The sequence below is a fragment of the Macrosteles quadrilineatus genome, unplaced genomic scaffold (assembly GCF_028750875.1).
Source record: "Macrosteles quadrilineatus isolate MER2022 unplaced genomic scaffold, UCM_ALF_1.0 Scaffold_1__1_contigs__length_201487025, whole genome shotgun sequence".
Lineage (NCBI taxonomy): Eukaryota > Metazoa > Arthropoda > Insecta > Hemiptera > Cicadellidae > Macrosteles > Macrosteles quadrilineatus.
In genome coordinates, this window is record NW_026542594.1 from 140,913,151 (window position 1) to 140,931,544 (window position 18,394).

Here is an 18,394-nt window from a genome sequence, read left to right on the forward strand (position 1 = left end):
GTATTTTGAAGGAAATTTCATGATCTTTCATTTTCACTTTTAGTAAAATTTAGTAGAATGCATAGTTTCCGAGTACTAAGCAAGAAACTGAAAAAAGTGCAAAATATTTCACATTTTTTGCGTCTAGCTCAAAACGCACAAGGAATTTTTGTTGGATCTCTTCAGATTCGGATTCAGCGCCCCAAAAAACATAAAGTTAAGAAAAAAAACTCGTAACAGTTATTTTTTGTAACGTTCAACTAGTTTTGTAGTTTGACTGGACTATCAATAATTCCCTAATATTTAATTTCATTCTCTACAAATCATTCATTGGTCGTAATCGAGCCTGAATTTTGAATTTCAGGTAACAGCCAATTTACATTATGTTTTGCTTTTTGGAAATGCCACATTGCTATGTCATTTACATTATTTTTTGCTAATGAAGCCACACGACCATATAAATGAGGAGGCACCTAACAGTTCAAGAATAAAAGCCAACTTCACTTCAAGTAGGCTATATTCCACTACACCTAACATTCCGTAGAGAGGTTATATTGACAACTTTATGTAATTGATAAGGCTGAGACAACTAACTGACATCCCCCATGTCAAGGAATTCCAGCTTTAACAGTAACACCACAACCAATTTCTCAAAACTGTGCTAGAGTATTATTCATTGGCACAGAAGAGTACGATATTAAGTGACGCAACGTGACGAAGGAAAAATCAAACTTACACGGTAACGGATATACCTCCCTTTGAAGTTTTTTTTAATTTGCCAACATATATATTTGCTGGAAAGAGTTTGAAAGATGTGGCATCTCATAGAACAGAATTTCCAATTAGCCCTTGATAAAATTATGCTACACACATAAAAATGGGAAACTAAGATAAAACATATTAAATAGAATAGTTTTTATTTTATTAAATCACTGGAAATAGTATAAAACTTATTTTTAAATTTACAAAGTAAATAAGGGGGAAAATACTACACTTAGATGATGACTCGAAAACCACAGGTCCTGAAACAGAGGTAATAAATTAATGTTTACATGTACATTCAAAATTCACAATATAACTAGGGTTTTCATGTTCCCTTTCCCGATAAAAAATAAAGTGGGCAATAGTCATTTGTGTATTCCAGTATTTAAAAACAATCCTTACATTACTCGTGAGAATTCCCCTGCATGTGAATTGCTTCACAGTTCTCCGAGTTACCATTTGATACAAAACCTATTTCTAAATGTTTACCTATACAAGGAAAACTAAAATAACAGTGAAAAACATGAACATGTGTGTTTTCTCGTTCACAAAATTAAGATCCAGGATTCACACCTCCTGACTGCCTTGCATATATTTCTTTTATTCTACTTGACATTAAATTTTGCATTATATATTACATTACTGTATTTTAACTCATACAAAATATTATGTAAGATGTATTTAAATTAATACTATGCAATATGAGATCCTAAGACTAACCATTAATGATCTGTAGAATCAATCCTTTGTTAGTGTGTTACCATTGTGCTTATCATTTGTGTGATCAGTCTCACATACCTGTTCAGGACATGACTGGGTGACTCCAAGGATCCCTGCCTTGTCCTAGAGATGCTAGTGAAGACTCTCTGATCTTGCTCAGTAGCTCTCCCATCTGCTGCTTGGAGTACACCTTCAAAATAAAAATGGAAAACTTGAACAGTCTTACCGTGCCACCTACGTTAATTATCACATACATGTAACTGATCCTTCCCACATTTTTTCACCTTTTATCTTACTAATATTATAAATCTGAAAGTTTGTGAGTTTGTGTGTATGTTTGTGTGTGTGTTTGTTGCTCAATCACGCATAAACTACTGGACGGATTGGGCTGAAATTTGGCATGATATTAGCTCACATTCCCGATTAACATTAAATCATATTATCATCTCAAAAACCCTTTCGGGCTCCGCCCCAGTGGCTCTGTAGTTCCCCATGTTAATCTTACGATTTTTCATATTTAAAAGGAATTATTTAATCTTAACAGCTGTTTCAATTAAACAAGTTTGTTCTGTTCTATGATGTTCAATAGCATAAAAGTTACAAGGATTACCAACAGGGTGCAGCACTATTATTTTTTTTTTAATTTATGACAACAGCTAATTTCCAACCAAAAGGTGAGTGAGCGTAACGAACGAACTTCAACCTGGAGGCGAGTTAGCGTAGCGAACGAGCTAACCTGAAGGCAAGTGAGCGCAGCGAACGAGCTCCAACCTAAAGGTGAGTGAGCGTAGCGAACGAACTTCAACCAGGACGTGAATGAGCCATGCAAATACTTATGAAGTTAAACGGGGCGAAGCCCGCGGGTACAGCTAGTATTAGTATATTAGTATATAGTCATAGTCAGAGTTACACAGTGTTTATACTTTTTTTTGTGTTTGTATTTAAATTTATAGTATACCTTGTAAAGATGATATCGTTCATCAACCACTAAATCAGCCAACTGGATAGCTTCTTTAAACAACTCCATTGAATGAAGTACAGTATGCAGCAGTAACACAATCTGAAATAACATGCAACACAAGATTATAATTTTCATTAATTTTCAATTTCAATTAAGTTTTTGTTTTTTGATAGAGTACAATGATTGATAATTTGCTTTATTTATGTTCTTGTTCTTGGTGGTAGTAATTAATAAATATGACCTTCGCCACAACACACCTGCAGATTAAGCAATTTTCCATTTGTCTGATTGGTAAATATTCCCTAAAGCATGTCTCTATTTAAATAGCATGAGGTTTTCTTGCACTGTTTGCTGCTACAGGGAAGGAAAATAAATGTTTTAAATTAAATGTTTACATTTAGAATACAATTTTTTAAAAGCACATTTTTTTAAATATTTTCCTTAACCATAGCTTACAATAAGACTCAACTTCAATTTCCACCCCAGACGGACAACATTTATTTAAGAAAAAAAGAAAACAATATGCGTATAACTTATACAGTCTACTATTCTGGGCTTATATGTTTTACCATAAAATCAAAGAAAGGGCAATTACAAAACTATTGACTGTACTGTATTTGTACTAGTGAAAAAATCAAATATATGTATAACTAAAAGCAATGAATATCATGACATGTAATATTGCAAGGTGGGCCCTCCCACCGGCTAAGCCACACATTTATAAGCTTAATTTAGAAAGTCATGCCACACCTTAGCCAACTGAGCTACCATGCCACTATGGGCTGACCAGGAGGAGTGTAACTATAAGCATTGCCTATTGGATAGTGAAGTAGACGTCCCATCTATATGGACCAGCTGTAGCCAATTTTTTTTTTGTTTGTTAAAAATGAACGTAGTTGTGTGAGCCAGTCACAGAATGCGCTAGTAACTAAAACTCTATTTTCTACCTTATTTTTTGTTGCTGGCCAAGTTTATGGGTCATAACAGTTGCTATAGCTCACAATAAGTCATTCCATTAGTTTGAATTGATAAAAAAGATTTTGTATTCGACAGAAATGAGTAATTTAGATAAGCACAATCTATCGGTGGCTCACATCAACTAAGATTTTTTTTTTTAATGGCTACAAATTTAACATGGGGATGAATTGTCTAAAGGAAGCGTCAACACTCACAGCACTCACAAGCACTCACAGGTTAGATTTGACAAAATAACCAACTCACAATAAATAAAGCGTATGGTTCATTCGTCGCCCAGCTATACTCAGACTTAATAGTTTATGTCTTAAGCTGTACACCAGGAGTCTCCAAACTACATCCGGCCCAAATGGATTTTATCAGGCCCACGAAGGCCTACTGAGAAATAATTATTTTTTTATTATGTGTACAAAGATGATTGTCAAAGTAGTGGCAACTCGTTAGCGTATCTTGCAGTCTCGGCAATACTGTAATCGCCACTCACGATCGCGGCAACACCCGTAAGTATTTGCGGTATCGGCGGTACCGTGATCGTCACTCGCGATCGCAGCAACAATCATAAGTATATTTGCAGTCTTGGCAATACCGTGATCGCCACTCACGATCGCGGCGACACCCGTAAGTATTTGCGGTATCGGTGGTACCGTGATTGTCACTCGCGATCGCAGCAACACCCGTAAGTATATTTGCGGTCTCCGCGATACCGTAATCGTCACTCGCGATCATATCATGCGGTCTCGGCAATACCGTAATATCGTAAAAGGTTTGGTGTTCTGTTGACCAGTGTTCTCATCAGCCCTACTTAAACACCACCATTATAGATCAAATTTCATATCATAATAAATATACTGCAAACAAAATTTTAACTTCGTTTAAGAATTTAAATAGTCATGAGCCTACTTATGTTATGTAAATTATAAAATATGAGAAACACAATTAATGTACCCATACAAAAAATTATTTGAGGATTATTGTTTTGATTGGTCAGAACATCATTCGCACAAAAAGTACAGAATATTATTCTACAAGTAATATATTATTATCTAAAAAATCTGCAAGAAAATGTAAAATTTCACTGCTTAATTTAAAATCTACCTCGTTTTAGGTTATTTGAAAGGGGGCTACCTTTCTGCGCTGAAATACTAACAGTCTGGCTAACCTTTCCTCCAAAAATTGACAATGCGGTCCCTGCTCTACACAATTGCTGTAATAAATATCGTGCATTGCCTTGCTTTATAAAATTTGAAAAAACAAATTTTTTATTAATTTGAAAATCTACATAACACTTTGTTTCCATAACCCTACTTTGCTGGTTCGAGGATTCATTAAACTTTATTTAGCCCTACTACATACATTCCAAATGTCACAATTTCTAGAGTTATTGTGTTCACAGATACAATACATTTATTTACACATGTATAAAAAGTGTTAATATATGTGTGTATTTACACATAAACAAATAGCGTTTTTAGCCCCTGAGGTAATAAAAATGAAAAAGTAAATCAGCCCCAGGTCTATGTCCAACCAACCATGGTAATATACCGTAATTGCCATGGTAATTACAACCAACTAAGGTAATAGTTTCCCCTACATGGAAAATTTGATACTTTTTAACTTTACTTTATACTTTTAATTTATTCTGAAATTGCGACCATAAGCATGTAGGTATTTTAAGCCAAGTATGAATGGAGATGTGAGTGGCGTGATATTATAGTTATGTTAGAGACTATGGCCAACATATTTTTTAGGCACAGCTTTTAATTAATAGTACAGTAGACTCCCTCTTATCCGGACTCCTAGGGACCTAGGCCAGTCCGGAAAACGGGTTTTCCGGTTAAACCGACATCCCCAAAAACTCGTTAAAACGGACCGTTTACGGTGATATTCGACTTAAATTTAGGAGAGCATTGTATTTAGACATGTGATTACTGGTCTCAAATCTTTCCCACGAGAACAGTCGTTTCAGTACCGGTCATTTCCTGCCGATCTAGTCCGGTTACACCAATGTGCTGATAAAAATTGTCCGGTTAAAGAGATGTAATTTCCGTCGAGTGTAGTCCGGTTAAACCGATGTCCGGTTAAAAGCTGTCCGGATAAGAGGGAGTCTACAGCCAATGGCAACAACTAAGGGACCTACAGTTTAAAGTGGAATCCGAACCACATTTTGGCTTGTAATTAGGGGTCTGCGGGTCAGACTTTTTTGGTTCGGGTCGGGTCGGGTCGGGCCGATAATTTTGGTCCTCGGGTTTCGGGTCAAAATCGGGTCGGTCCAAAAATTATTAATTACCAGATTTTTTTCTTTTTTTAACTCCTATCTGTGTTTATAATATTACTTAAAAATAACATATGAAAAACGATTGTATTTATGTATATTATTTCATGTTCATAACTTATTTACAGCTTAGGAGTTGCCTCAACTGCAAGAAAGAAGAAAATAATTTTTTTTATCAAGCCATTCTTTCCCATTTTCATAACTGTTGAAATATCTAAACAGCTATATTACAACAAGTTTGTAATGGAACTTAATATAAAAGGATCATAAACAAATCAATTAACCTTGCAATTCTACTCTATTGCTATATAATTCATCTCAAGTTTAGGGCCTGTGGACTGGCTTAAAGACTGCAAGCAAGAAGAAAATAAAAATTCTATGTTTTCACCATGCAATATGAATCATTCATTCCCTGCCTCCTAACCTCCTAAGTATAAAAACCTCACACTTACAATAGCATTATTAGTTACATCATCATAAATAAAGAATTATTTATTATTGGCATTACTAGGCCTACAGCTTTACATAGGAATTATTTTTTATAGGGCCTAAAATAGTAATAGACTAAGCAACATGACAAGTGGAGAACTCATTGAAGAAAAGATTGTGTGTAAACTAATTCACTTTAAAAACTCTAAAACAGTAAATAACACACATACATTGTTTATGGTATAGTTAGTTATAGTAAAGACTGTAAAAATTGCATATATCATGTCATACACAGTTATAGACCTAAGGTATTGCAAGAGATTAAAATCCTAAAACAACTGATTTTAGCTAATAAATGAAAAGAATTAAAAATCCATAAACTCAAGTCAAACAATATCACAATTATTAGGTACCTGAAAAGGAACTCTTAATATATAGAAAATTATATTAAATCAAGAGAAAAGAAAGTTAAATGCTAATTTGGCAACATAAGCAGACAGCAGAGACATTATAGTGTCCTAATTAGCAACACAACTCAATGTTTTTATACTGTAAGTCGATGTTTTTGAAACTGTAGGGTCTTTTTCTCGGAAGGAAGGGGGAAGGGTAGTAGAATGTAAACAAAAAACCATGAATCACTCTCACAGCCGGGCCCGGGGACACTCAAGGTTACAGACCCTCCCCCTCCCCTCCCCGCCCCTCTTACACAACCAGAGCCAGGCCCGGGGACACTCAAGGTCATAGACCCTCCCCCTCCCCCACCCCTATTACACCACCCGATTGTTCCAATTGCTGACAAAATGCAAGTAACGAAACAAGGAAGTAGAGACAAAAAGATATATTTTCTTTATTCAAAAATATAAAACTGTTACAGATAATTTCTATTAGATATAAAAATAATACAAAATATATGAACACAACTCTTGATACATGTTTATTTCTTAATAATAAATGTAAACATTGAATTATTTACAATATGAAATTATTCCAGTCATATGATCAATATTAAATAAAAGATAGATATTTGGAATATATAACAATTCCTCCCTACTTATTTAAGAGAATGTTCATTTACAAGTTCATCCTTATAATTGGTTTTCTGATTCTCAATGAGCGGCGAATTTTAGGGACAGGAACATCTGGTTGTGAGTTTGCATTGGACACTTCAGCGTCTTGTTGTATGATTGTACTTGGCTCTTCGGCCTCTTGTCGGCTGCTTGTACGATGGATTGTACTTGACGCTTCATTGTTATGTATAGGGCTTTTTTCCTCAGTATTAGGCATAGTGCTTGCTGTAGGATCCGATGTTTCAGTGTCTATAGTTCCTTCCCAGCTTGGGGTGTTACTTGAGACATTTTCTGTATCTTGTGACCTTTCTGAATTGCTTATTGATTTCCTTAACATACCGTACCTTGTATTTCCCATGAATATAGGTTGTCTTGAACAATTTTGATTGGTATTTTGGAATATTAAAGTTCGATTAGTTTGCTTTGGTGGTACTTTGGCTTTTGGGTCGCATCGGTTGTTTGAACTTTCTTGCCTTGTTTGTGTCAATGAGCTAGGTAGAGGGCTTTTGTAATGAGTAGAATCTTTTGGCACTTGACAAGCTCGAAGTTGATTGAAGTGGCGTTTTATTACATACCCATCATCAATTTCTACGAGATAGTGAAGTCGTCCCAGTCTTTCCACCACAGTTCCAAATTTCCACAGAATGGATCCTGCGTAATTTCTTGATTGTACTCTCTCCCCAATATTGTAATGTTTGTTAAATATTGGTTGCTGAGCCTCATTTTTGTCAGCTTCGCCAGGCCTTAAGAGATCTAGCTTGGTTCTCAAGTTCCTGCCAAACATTAATTGTGCTGGGGATGCACCAGTACTCAGTGGTGTAGCTCGGTACCAAAATAATAGTGCACATAGTTTTTCATGTAAAGTCCCCTGTTCAAACTGCATGCACCTCAGTTTTGTCTTGAGTGTTTGGCAAAATCTTTCTGCTTGACCATTTGTAGAGGGGTTTCCTGGTGCAATGAATCGTTGTCTTATTCCTTGGCGTTTACAGAATGCTTGAAACTCTGCAGATTTAAAAATTGTGGCATTGTCACTGACCAATATTTCTGGTAGGCCATGGTGACTGAATATTTCTCTGAGGTAATGAATAGTACTGGCAGTTGTTGGCGCACTTTTTATCGGATATATTTCTGGCCACTTTGACCTGGCATCTACAACAATCAAGAAGTTGTGATTCAGAAAAGGTCCTGCGTAATCCATGTGGACTCGCTGCCAATTGCGTTTTGGTATTTCCCAAACATGGGTAGGAGCCTTCTCTGGATTTTTCTTATTCTCACAACATGCCTTACAACTTGCCACCATACTCTCAATATCTGTATCAATGTTTTTCCAGTAACAGTAGTTTCTTGCCAGACTCTTCATCCGCACTATTCCTACGTGTGTTGAGTGTAATTCTTGGAGGATTTTAGGTTGTAGCTTTTTTGGAATGATAACACGATTTCCTCTAAAAATAATTCCGTCTTGAAGTGATATTTCTGGGTCAGCGACTTCTCCGATTAGGAGCTTTTCCTTTAAGCGAGAGAGTTCTTCGTCAAGTGATGTTTCTTTTTCTATGTCTTTAGCCATGATAGTATCGGTTGTTATGCAGTGTATTGTCTCTTTTCGAACAGTGTAATCTTCGTCAACCACATTTATATTCTCTTCTTTTATGGGTAAGGGATGTCTTGAGAGGTAATCTGCATTACAGTGGTCGTTTGATTTTTTGTGTACAATCTCATAATCAAATCCTGAAAGAAAATGAGCATATCTAAGCATCCTGGATGAAGTCAACAATGGTAGTTTCTTGTCTGGATGAAATATGGTCATCAGTGGTTTGTTGTCAATGGCAAGAGTAAACTTCCTTCCGTATATATAATCGAACATTTTTTTACACCCCCAGTATACAGCAGTTGCTTCTCTGTCCAATTGGCTATAGTTGCGCTCTGCAGCAGTGAGGGATCTGCTGGCAAACACAATAGGCCTCTCTTCATTATTTGGCATTTTATGAGACAGCACAGCTGATAAGCCAACAGGGCTAGCATCTGTGGCAAGTATCACGGGTAAGTCTGGGTTGTATGGAGTAAGGACTGTGTCACTTGCTATCTCTTCTTTAACACAAGTAAAAGCTTTTTCACATTCCTGGGACCAGTGAAAACGTTTTTCTTTCCTTAGAAGCTGATGTAAGGGATTTAGCAGTGTAGATGCATCTTTGATGAACTTTGAATAGTACTGTACTAGTCCAAGGAATTGACGCACTCCTGTGATATTTGTTGGACGGGGAGCATCCTGGATTGCCCTCACCTTTTCTGGTGATTTCTGGATAGTCATAGTCATAGTCATAGTCAAAGTTCTTTATTCATTTTTTGTACATAGTTTGTACAGTAAATAGCGTCATATATATAATACAATACTAAATCTAATTAAAATCTACTATTTACAGTTAACCAAGCAAAAATGAAAAGTAATAACAAAAATATTTATATCTACAGTAGGTTATATCTGGGAGGTGGAAAATTCTTCTATGGAGTAAGGGGCCAGTTGTATTAAATACTCTTTCAGCAATTTCCTGAACTTATTTAAATTATTTTCTCTTCTTATGTTTTCTGGAATATATTTAAGAAAAGTATATCCTGTGTAGGTTGGTTTCTTTTCAAAAAACTTTAATCTATGTGGCAGGATAACCTCATTTCTCTTTCTAGTATTATACGAATGAGCTGGGGACTTAAAATTGATAGTTGTACAATTCTTTGCACTGAGAGTAGTTTCAATAATATATTGCCCGTAAACAGTTAAAATATTTAGATTTTTGAAATGTTCTTTTGCTGGTGCATCATACTCTAACTTAAGCATGATCCTGATTGCTCGTTTTTGCTGTTTTAATATTTTTTCCAAATTTAAATTTTTTGTTGAACCATACAGCGCTATGCAGAACAATATATGAGAGTGAACATGGGCGAAATAAATATTTTTTAATGTTTTCAGATCACAGTAATAAGACATTTTAGATAATGCGTGAATTCCTGAATTAATTTTGCCCAAAATTTTATGCACGTGTTCGTCCCAACTCAGATTTTGATCTACTGTCAGACCCAAAAAATTTATACTTTTTTCGTGTTCAATGTTATGGTTATCATGTATTATTAAAGGTTCTAGTAGTATTTTACTTTGAGCTGTCTTGAACATTACAAATTTAGTTTTTTGTGGATTTAAAAGTAAATTGTGATTTCTCAAATAGTTTCCAAGGTTTTCCAATTCAATGTAAGAACACACTTCAGTTTCTTCTTGTGAGGCAGTTGATAAAACGAGATTTGAATCATCAGCGTAAAGACACAACTTACTATTCAGCTTATAGATTAATGCGCTGTTTACTCCTCTCAGGTAGCAAAGAAAAAGCAAAGGCCCAAGAATTGATCCTTGAGGTACTCCAAACCTGATTGGCTTACAATTTGATGATATTTTAGTAATTTTATTATATTTAGTTAAGTGGGAAATTTCTACATACTGAGATCTATCATGGAGGTAAGAACTGAACCAATTTAAAGCATACCGTCTTTGCTGATGATATGACCCAGATACTGCACCTTTCTCTCAAAAATCTTGCATTTTTCAACATTCACATGTAGATTGTGTTGTTCCAATTTTTCTAAGACCTTTATGAGCCTGGATTTGCATTCTTCAAAAGTGCAGCCTTGTACAACAATATCATCAAAATAAGCCACTGTCCCTTCAAGATTTTGTACGACTTGGTCAATAAATTTATAAAATTCATTTGGGGCAGTCTTAATTCCGAAAAATAGTCTTTTTGCTAGATATGTACCCTTATGTGTGGTAATTGTCTGGATTTTAGAACTTTCAGAGTCCACTGAAAGATGTAAATAAGCCTTGTAAATGTCTAAAGTGCAAAAATAGTTTCCATTTCTCATTTTGTTAAGGATATCCTCTATTCTTGGTATTGGATAACGACTGTCATGTAGTTGTTGGTTCACAGTTACCTTGTAATCCGCGCAAATACGGACCGCTCCATTTGCTTTTGGAATCACAACAATCGGTGTTCCCCACTCAGATTGATCCACTTTCTCTATTACGTCTTCTTTTTCAAGTTTATCTAGTTCATTCTCAACAGCTTCTCGAAGAGCATGAGGTACTGGTCTGGGTTTTAAGTACACAGGTCTTGAATTATCCTTTAGTTTTAAAGAGCATGTAAAGTTGGGTGTTTTACCAATGCATTGTTCAAAAACGCTTGAGAATCTTTGCTTGATAGATTTGACAACAGTGTTGGTATCAACCTCTGGTTTCTTCATATTAACAAGATTAATATTGTGTAAGTTAATTTTCAATTTTCGAATCCAATCCCTTCCAAGAATAGCGTTTTTAGGTAGATTTACAATGTATAGATCCTCTCTGCAAGATCTCCCTTCGTAAGATATGCTTAGGGTACAGACCCCGATTGGTTTGAAAATTTGTCCAGTATAAGATCGAAAAAGAGCACTTGTTTTGCTAACTGGAACACGTAAGTCTAGTTTCTTGAAGTCATCATTATTTATTATGCTAACACGACTTCCGGAATCACACTCAAAACGTTGCTGTTTACCATTTAGAGATACGTTAATCATCATTCTGTCATCTCCTTCGTCATTCTTCAATACATTTATGATCCGTTGAACGTCGTATTCATATTCAGAATCAATTTCATCAACTCTTTTTACATTTTTCTCTGAAGACTGTAATTCCTGTATTCGTTTCGCTATGCAAACCTTTTCTATGTGTCCATCTTTATGACAATACCTGCAATTTAGTTCATCTATTAATCGGCAATTTTGTGTTTCGTGGTTATTCCTTCCACAGTGCAAACAGACATCTAAAAGTCCCAGTCTTTGTAGCCTTTTGTTTTTCCCGTCTTTCTTTTTGCTTGAGTCATTAGAGAAATGGTTTTTGGTTGAGAAACTTTTATTCTTAGGACCGATATTGTTCTTTGTTGTTTTACTTATTTTATGAATGTCATTCTGGTTATTACTAGTATATAAAATCTGGTTGTCAAGTTTTGATGCCTCTATAGCCAAGGCGATTTCTAAGGCTTTGTCAAATGATATTTCCCCCAGTTGTAAGAGTTTTTCTCTGATGTCCGAGTCATATAAGCCTCTGATGAATTGAGCCCTGAGCATGAGGTTTATAACTGATTTTGTACATTTTCCTTCTTTACACCCAGATTTGAAATCTGCTGAACAAGCCAGTTGTTTGAGGACTGTGACATAATTTGTGATTGATTCATTTCCATCTTGTAAACGGGATAAGAATTTGTGCTGTTCTGTAAGTATGTTCTTCTTTGGGCTTAGGTGCTCATTTATTAATATCAGTAATTCTTGATATGTTTTTGAGTCTGGTTTGTCTGGAGATGTTAGACTGCAGATCAGATTGTAGTGCTTAGCACCTAAGCAATTGATTAAAAATAAACCTTTCAATTGTTCAGTCTCTGAATCATTGTCTGTCAATCCTTTTATTTTAAAAAATATTTCTAAACGCTGAGTGTAGCTTTCAAACGTTTCCTTACTTTCATCATAAGCATCAAACATCAAGGCATTGCTCTGTAGTAGTTCCTTGGTACTATGTTTTGATCTAGGCTGTTCTGTCTGTTGACTTGTATGTTGTGTCATTAATGTCATAAAACTATTCAAAGTAGATATAATGTATTTCAGTCATTTTCTTCCTCGTCGCCAAATTATTAGATATAAAAATAATACAAAATATATGAACACAACTCTTGATACATGTTTATTTCTTAATAATAAATGTAAACATTGAATTATTTACAATATGAAATTATTCCAGTCATATGATCAATATTAAATAAAAGATAGATATTTGGAATATATAACAATTTCCAAAGAAATTAATTCATGGTAGTTTGTGTCTTGTAAATGTTGTATTGGATCTTAGAAATATCTTTTTTGAAACTCAATCTAACTTAAGAAAAAAATAATTTTACTGATAAAAACTTTCATAAAGTTATAAAATATTTAGGCCTAACCTCTTTGTAGACTTGCTGATACTTGATACTTAAAAAAAAAATTAAATGGTGACCATACAAGCCGAACCAGACGATCAGAAGTGTTGTTTTGTTTTGTTACTGAATGACAAAAAGGACACAGGAAAATAAAAGAACAAGATACAGATCTGTACACTATATCAGATATTTCTTTTGTTTATAATTTATTATGTAAATAAAATACTTAAATATATTTTAAACTAGGTATGGAATAAACAATAAATAATTAAACTGGTACCTCTGGATAAATAGTCTTTCTTTTGACTTCGTTTTCTTTGCACTGTTGCGTCACGGCTTTTGTTTTGTCAGTAGACGACTGGCTCTGGCTAGTGACAGTACGGCATTTGCTCTGTTGTGTCTTTATTCTTAAACGTGAGCAAACTTAATATTTAATTATAATTTTAACGTTTTAATTCCTCTGTAATAATATATATAAGAGTGTTTCTTTGAAAATTACTTATTATAACTTTGAAAATAATAATTTTTTTTTGGCCCGACCCGATCTTGGCCCGAAAAAATCTCTGACCCGACCCGGTCTCTCGGGCCTTCCGCTGGCCCGACCCGACCCGAAAAAATCGGGGACCCGCAGACCCCTACTTATAATTAACAAATTGGTCTAATTATCAGGATAGTACTGGGGATAGTCGTAGTACTTACTTACTGGTGCGGACGTTAATCCACACCAGGGAGGGGGGGGCATCCACAGTGCATGCCTATAAATATCCATAATTCGAAATACATCTATAATTAAAATTTTACAGTACAATATTGATAGTAGAATTTTGAGATAACAGGAGGTAGTAAAAAAGGAAGGTTCTAATTTTAAAGGTCTGCGTATGACAATCTTACATCCTACTATCAGATGCACCATGTTAATGTGTTCTAGAAAATCAATATTGGAAGCAACATTAAACATTTGAATATCACTTAAACCGGATTACCAGCAATTTTTTAGTCTACCTTAGGTAAGCAGAGTGTTCGGAGGGATTTGATCTGGTGGGCTCGAAGCCTATCCTCCTTGTCTGAATCTGCCAGCCATCCACCTTGTGGAAACAGAAGCACGTTGTACAGCTGTTGCTTTACATTCTGAAAACAAAATACATACAAAGTAGAACCTTTGACTATCTTCAGTATCCAATAGTCAATTGTAGAACCTCTATAGGCCGGGCGTATGCTGAGACGCAGGTGACACAACGCACACATGCCAAGTTGTACAGCAAACATGTAAAGTTGCAGCAAATGCATGAAATATGCAGTTGTTAAGATAGAGTACTATAGTAGCAACTCCTCTGAGTCTGGAAATTAAATTTGTATATATATTGAATTTATTCTCCACTAAATGAGACTACATTGAACTTGTTTTTTTTTTTTTTGTTTTTTTTGTCAAATGTTAATGGCTTATTACAAAATAAATAGATATGCCAAATATAGTAAAAATATACCCCTTAACAAGCAGGCTACAACACTTTACTTATTCTATTTAGATTACTATGTACATTTAAATAGTAATGTTTCTTGCCCATTTCCCTAAAGGGAAGAAGCTATTTTTAAAGAATTTTCTTCCTAGTCCTAGAACCATTAAGTTAACAATAAAGCGTCAGCATAATAAACTATTTTTTTTTTCTAAATAAATATGATGTTTGCTTGTTATCGTCGTAAATTGTTTAGTTTTCAGTAGAAGACTATTTCATGGCAATGTATTCATGACCAAGACAAGAAGTGTTAAGCAGAAATAAGATGAACATTTGAGTGGGGTAACATGCCTAAAAAACTAGTCATTTTCTAAAATCTGTTGGAGTGACAACAAAAACAGGTAGCTACACCCTAACCTATTTATTATTTTATTTAGTATTAATTTTTAATCCTGGAGGCAAATAAAACGAGTAAATATTTGTTTAAGTTCTAAGAAAAGGTTTCAAAGGAAATTGCATAGGAGAGTCAATATAGGGAAATATTTTTCTAATTATAAAACCCAGTTCCTAAAGTCTCATTATGATTTTTCAGATCTTCGTGATTTAAGAACAAATTGATTTTGTCTCCAACAAAACATTTGTTTTTTGGTAGGCTAGATTGTTTTTTACTGTTCAATGCAGTTACGTATAAAGTTGTGTTATCAAGGTTGACGTCTCAAAACGATTTGTTATTTATAGAGGTTGTGAGTTACGTCGCAATTTAGAAAAAAAAAAGAGTTATCGAGGTTTGTTTTGATAATGGTTTTATAGAGTAAATGTAACAAAACACAGTAGGTGTTCTGGTGATTTAAAACTGAATTTGTAATCAAGATTGTGGCGTATTACCAATTGTCATGTAAACAACGTTTTACTGATTTTTTACAAATTGTTTTGATAGTGTCTTGTCCAGTTAACTATATAAACATGTTTAGTAATGGAAAAAAAGAGTGATTTAGGCCACTCAAACTTTGGCAATACCGTGACATATTGCTCACCATTTTGAAATAACGGAAAAGTCCTAACACGATTCAAGGATGCAAATAAATTACTTAAAAAACAACAACTAGCCATTTTTATACTTAGTCATCTAAAAGCTTAACCCTTAGAGTGCCAGGCAAAAAATATAATTAACGCTCAAAAAATGCCGATGATTTTTCCCGAAGGTCGCGCTAAAAATGCCGAGCGCGATCTGGCGATATTTAGGTTAAAATTTTGTAAAAATCGAATTTTCGATATTTCGACCAACGAAAATCGATGTATCGCATCTAGTAACTTTCGACTCAATGTTAATATATGGGTTAAAAGAATCCGAGTATCCATTCGGTTGTTATGACAACTGTTTGATCATTACGAAACGTCCGGTCAGCCGGACGTTGGCACTTTTGGCTCGTTCTAAAAACGTCCGGTCGGCCGGACGTCGGCACTTTTGGCTCGTTTTAAAAACGTCCGGTTCCCCGGACGTTGGCACTCAAAGGGTTAAAATGACTGTTCTACTTCATTAATTTTTAATGCTTAAAACATAATCATAAGAAAAACTATTTATATGCTAAGCAAAGAGTGGTTGGTTCTTATTTAAATATTTTTCTAAAACTGTGATCAAATTTCAGCAAACGATACAATGGTTAGCCATGTTACCTTGGTCTGGTGATCCATAGCTGCTCTCCAGCGGTCTAGGTCTTTGTGATATGCTGCTATTCGGTGATCATATGCTACCTTCTCTGTGAAGGTGGCGCTAGGGCCAGGACTGGGGGGCTCTACTGGCCTGGCGTGGTGATAGTGCTCAAACCAATCAGCAAACCCTTCCTGTGCGTCCTGTACAACAAGTAACAACCAAATATAAACATCTTGCCATTCTGTTACAGGGCCAACGGACACAAGGGTCGTCCCGGCATGGGAGGGGGCCTCTAAGGAAATTGTTTTCCTTGAAAAATTATTTTTATCATGAATCTGTTACCCAATTTTGGAGCCGAGCTTTTACTATCGGGAACACCAAACCATCGATGAAGATTGCGCAATCAAAAATCTCAATTTTGCCGCAACATCGACTGCGGGAGACAATGACAAAGTCTCCAAGACCTCATTGCCCACGATTTGTCCGAGACTACAGAAGATGTTCATGATGTTATCACGATCCCAGGAAGTGATGTCCCTGCGATCACGAAAAATGTCCACTTAATACACTATGAACGTTCACGATTCCTCTGTGACCACGGTAGATGTCCACACTTGTTGCGACCACAGGAGACGAAGATGATGTACCCGCGAAGGAGGCAAATTCATATGGTCTTGTCGTGATCGCATTTGATGTAGAAGATGTTTTTAAATTTGTGGTCAGCTTATCTTGGTAGCAGTTATAATTTTATTGTTATATAACTTATTTTATCCTTTAACAAAAAACAAATTTTTATAAACATTTTTTATTCTCTTACTTAAATAACAATAACAAACAGTATCAGCAATCTGACACATTCTTTCTCCCATTCGCTTGTCAACCACCTTTTATCATAGGTAAGCGATGAGAGTAACAAATGATATTTAAAATCATAAAGTTGCATTAAATTTTGAACCATTACTTTTACAGAAATGAGGGGTTGCACGATTTTGTTTGGAATTATAAGGACCATAACAAATAAATTTTAATCAAAACCGGGTTTTTTTAATCCATATTTTCTTTTTCTCGTGGGTTTTATGGGAAAAGTTAGAATACCTTTTGGCCCGCAATTTTTACAGGAATGGGAGTTCTACCATGTTCACAATTTAAAGTGCTACAACATGCTAAATTTCTATTAAAATCGTTCAGGCCATTTTCAAGAAAATTATATTTTTCCATTATTTTATGGGATTTTATGGGAAATCACCATTAAAAATCAAAATTTCAAAATAATGAAAAACCGCCTGGAGATACCATGTATTAGTACCTAGATACCAAATTTCATCAAATCTGACTGTAGATGTGGTCTGTAGCTCTCTCTGTATACTCATTCACACATAGATATACGCACACATACACAGATGGACATCACTTCAAAAACTACTTTATTGGGTTCAGAAGGGCCCAAAATGGATATAGGCTATATCTACTCCAAACTCAAACTCGAAATTTTTTTCAAAAACAAAACTATCCTCATATACTATGTATAGGGGGAGAAAGTAATAATATCCTAACATTACAAAATAAAATACCCCTGCCACAGCAAAGCTGCAGACTAAGGGAATTTCCATTTACCTGGCTGGATTTCAACTAAAATATTCCCTTAAAATTGTCAAATTTATTTTTTATTTAATTAACATTAATTTTTATGAGTTCAGTAGAACCCCTCATATCCGGCCACCGCGGGACCAAGCCCCTGGCCGGATAACTATTTGGCCGGATAAACCAACCTACTGAAAATGACAATTCATACCTAATAATAATAGGTAATCATTCAATAATAATAATAAATAAATAGGCTATGCATTCAAAAGTATCATTCAAGTCTCTTCTGGGATTGTACAAAAAAACTAATAAACATGTTTGCAAAAAGAAAAAAAAATATTTGTAGGTTAAAGTCATTAAGTAATGAACGTATAAATATTATGATTCCAGGTAACAAAACTATTAAATGGAGGTATAAATGACAATAAATTGGACTGGAAGATCCTTAGGACTTAAATGGTAGGCATACATGCATTTCTACTCAACATTCTTATCCATTTTGTGAAATACAAAAATTAATGTACTGTACAAACTGGAAATAATCAAACAACTGATCAGAGGT

The 18,394-nt window shown here is 34.9% G+C and overlaps 1 protein-coding gene across 2 annotated transcripts in view; it reads right to left on the reverse strand.

The window, feature by feature from the left end:
• Positions 1 to 879: 879 nt before the first annotated feature.
• Positions 880 to 18,394, reverse strand: part of LOC128985815 (nuclear pore complex protein Nup107) — a 55,508-nt gene continuing 37,993 nt past the window's right edge. For both annotated transcript variants that reach the window (XM_054405726.1, XM_054405716.1), the window contains exons 14-18: positions 16,272 to 16,448; positions 14,146 to 14,271; positions 2,420 to 2,521; positions 1,540 to 1,651; positions 880 to 1,001 (exon numbers count right to left, since the gene is read on the reverse strand). In XM_054405726.1, coding sequence (XP_054261701.1) covers positions 1,544 to 1,651; positions 2,420 to 2,521; positions 14,146 to 14,271; positions 16,272 to 16,448 — 513 coding nt within the window. In that variant the 3' untranslated portion in view covers positions 880 to 1,001; positions 1,540 to 1,543. The remainder of the gene's footprint in view (positions 1,002 to 1,539; positions 1,652 to 2,419; positions 2,522 to 14,145; positions 14,272 to 16,271; positions 16,449 to 18,394) is intronic.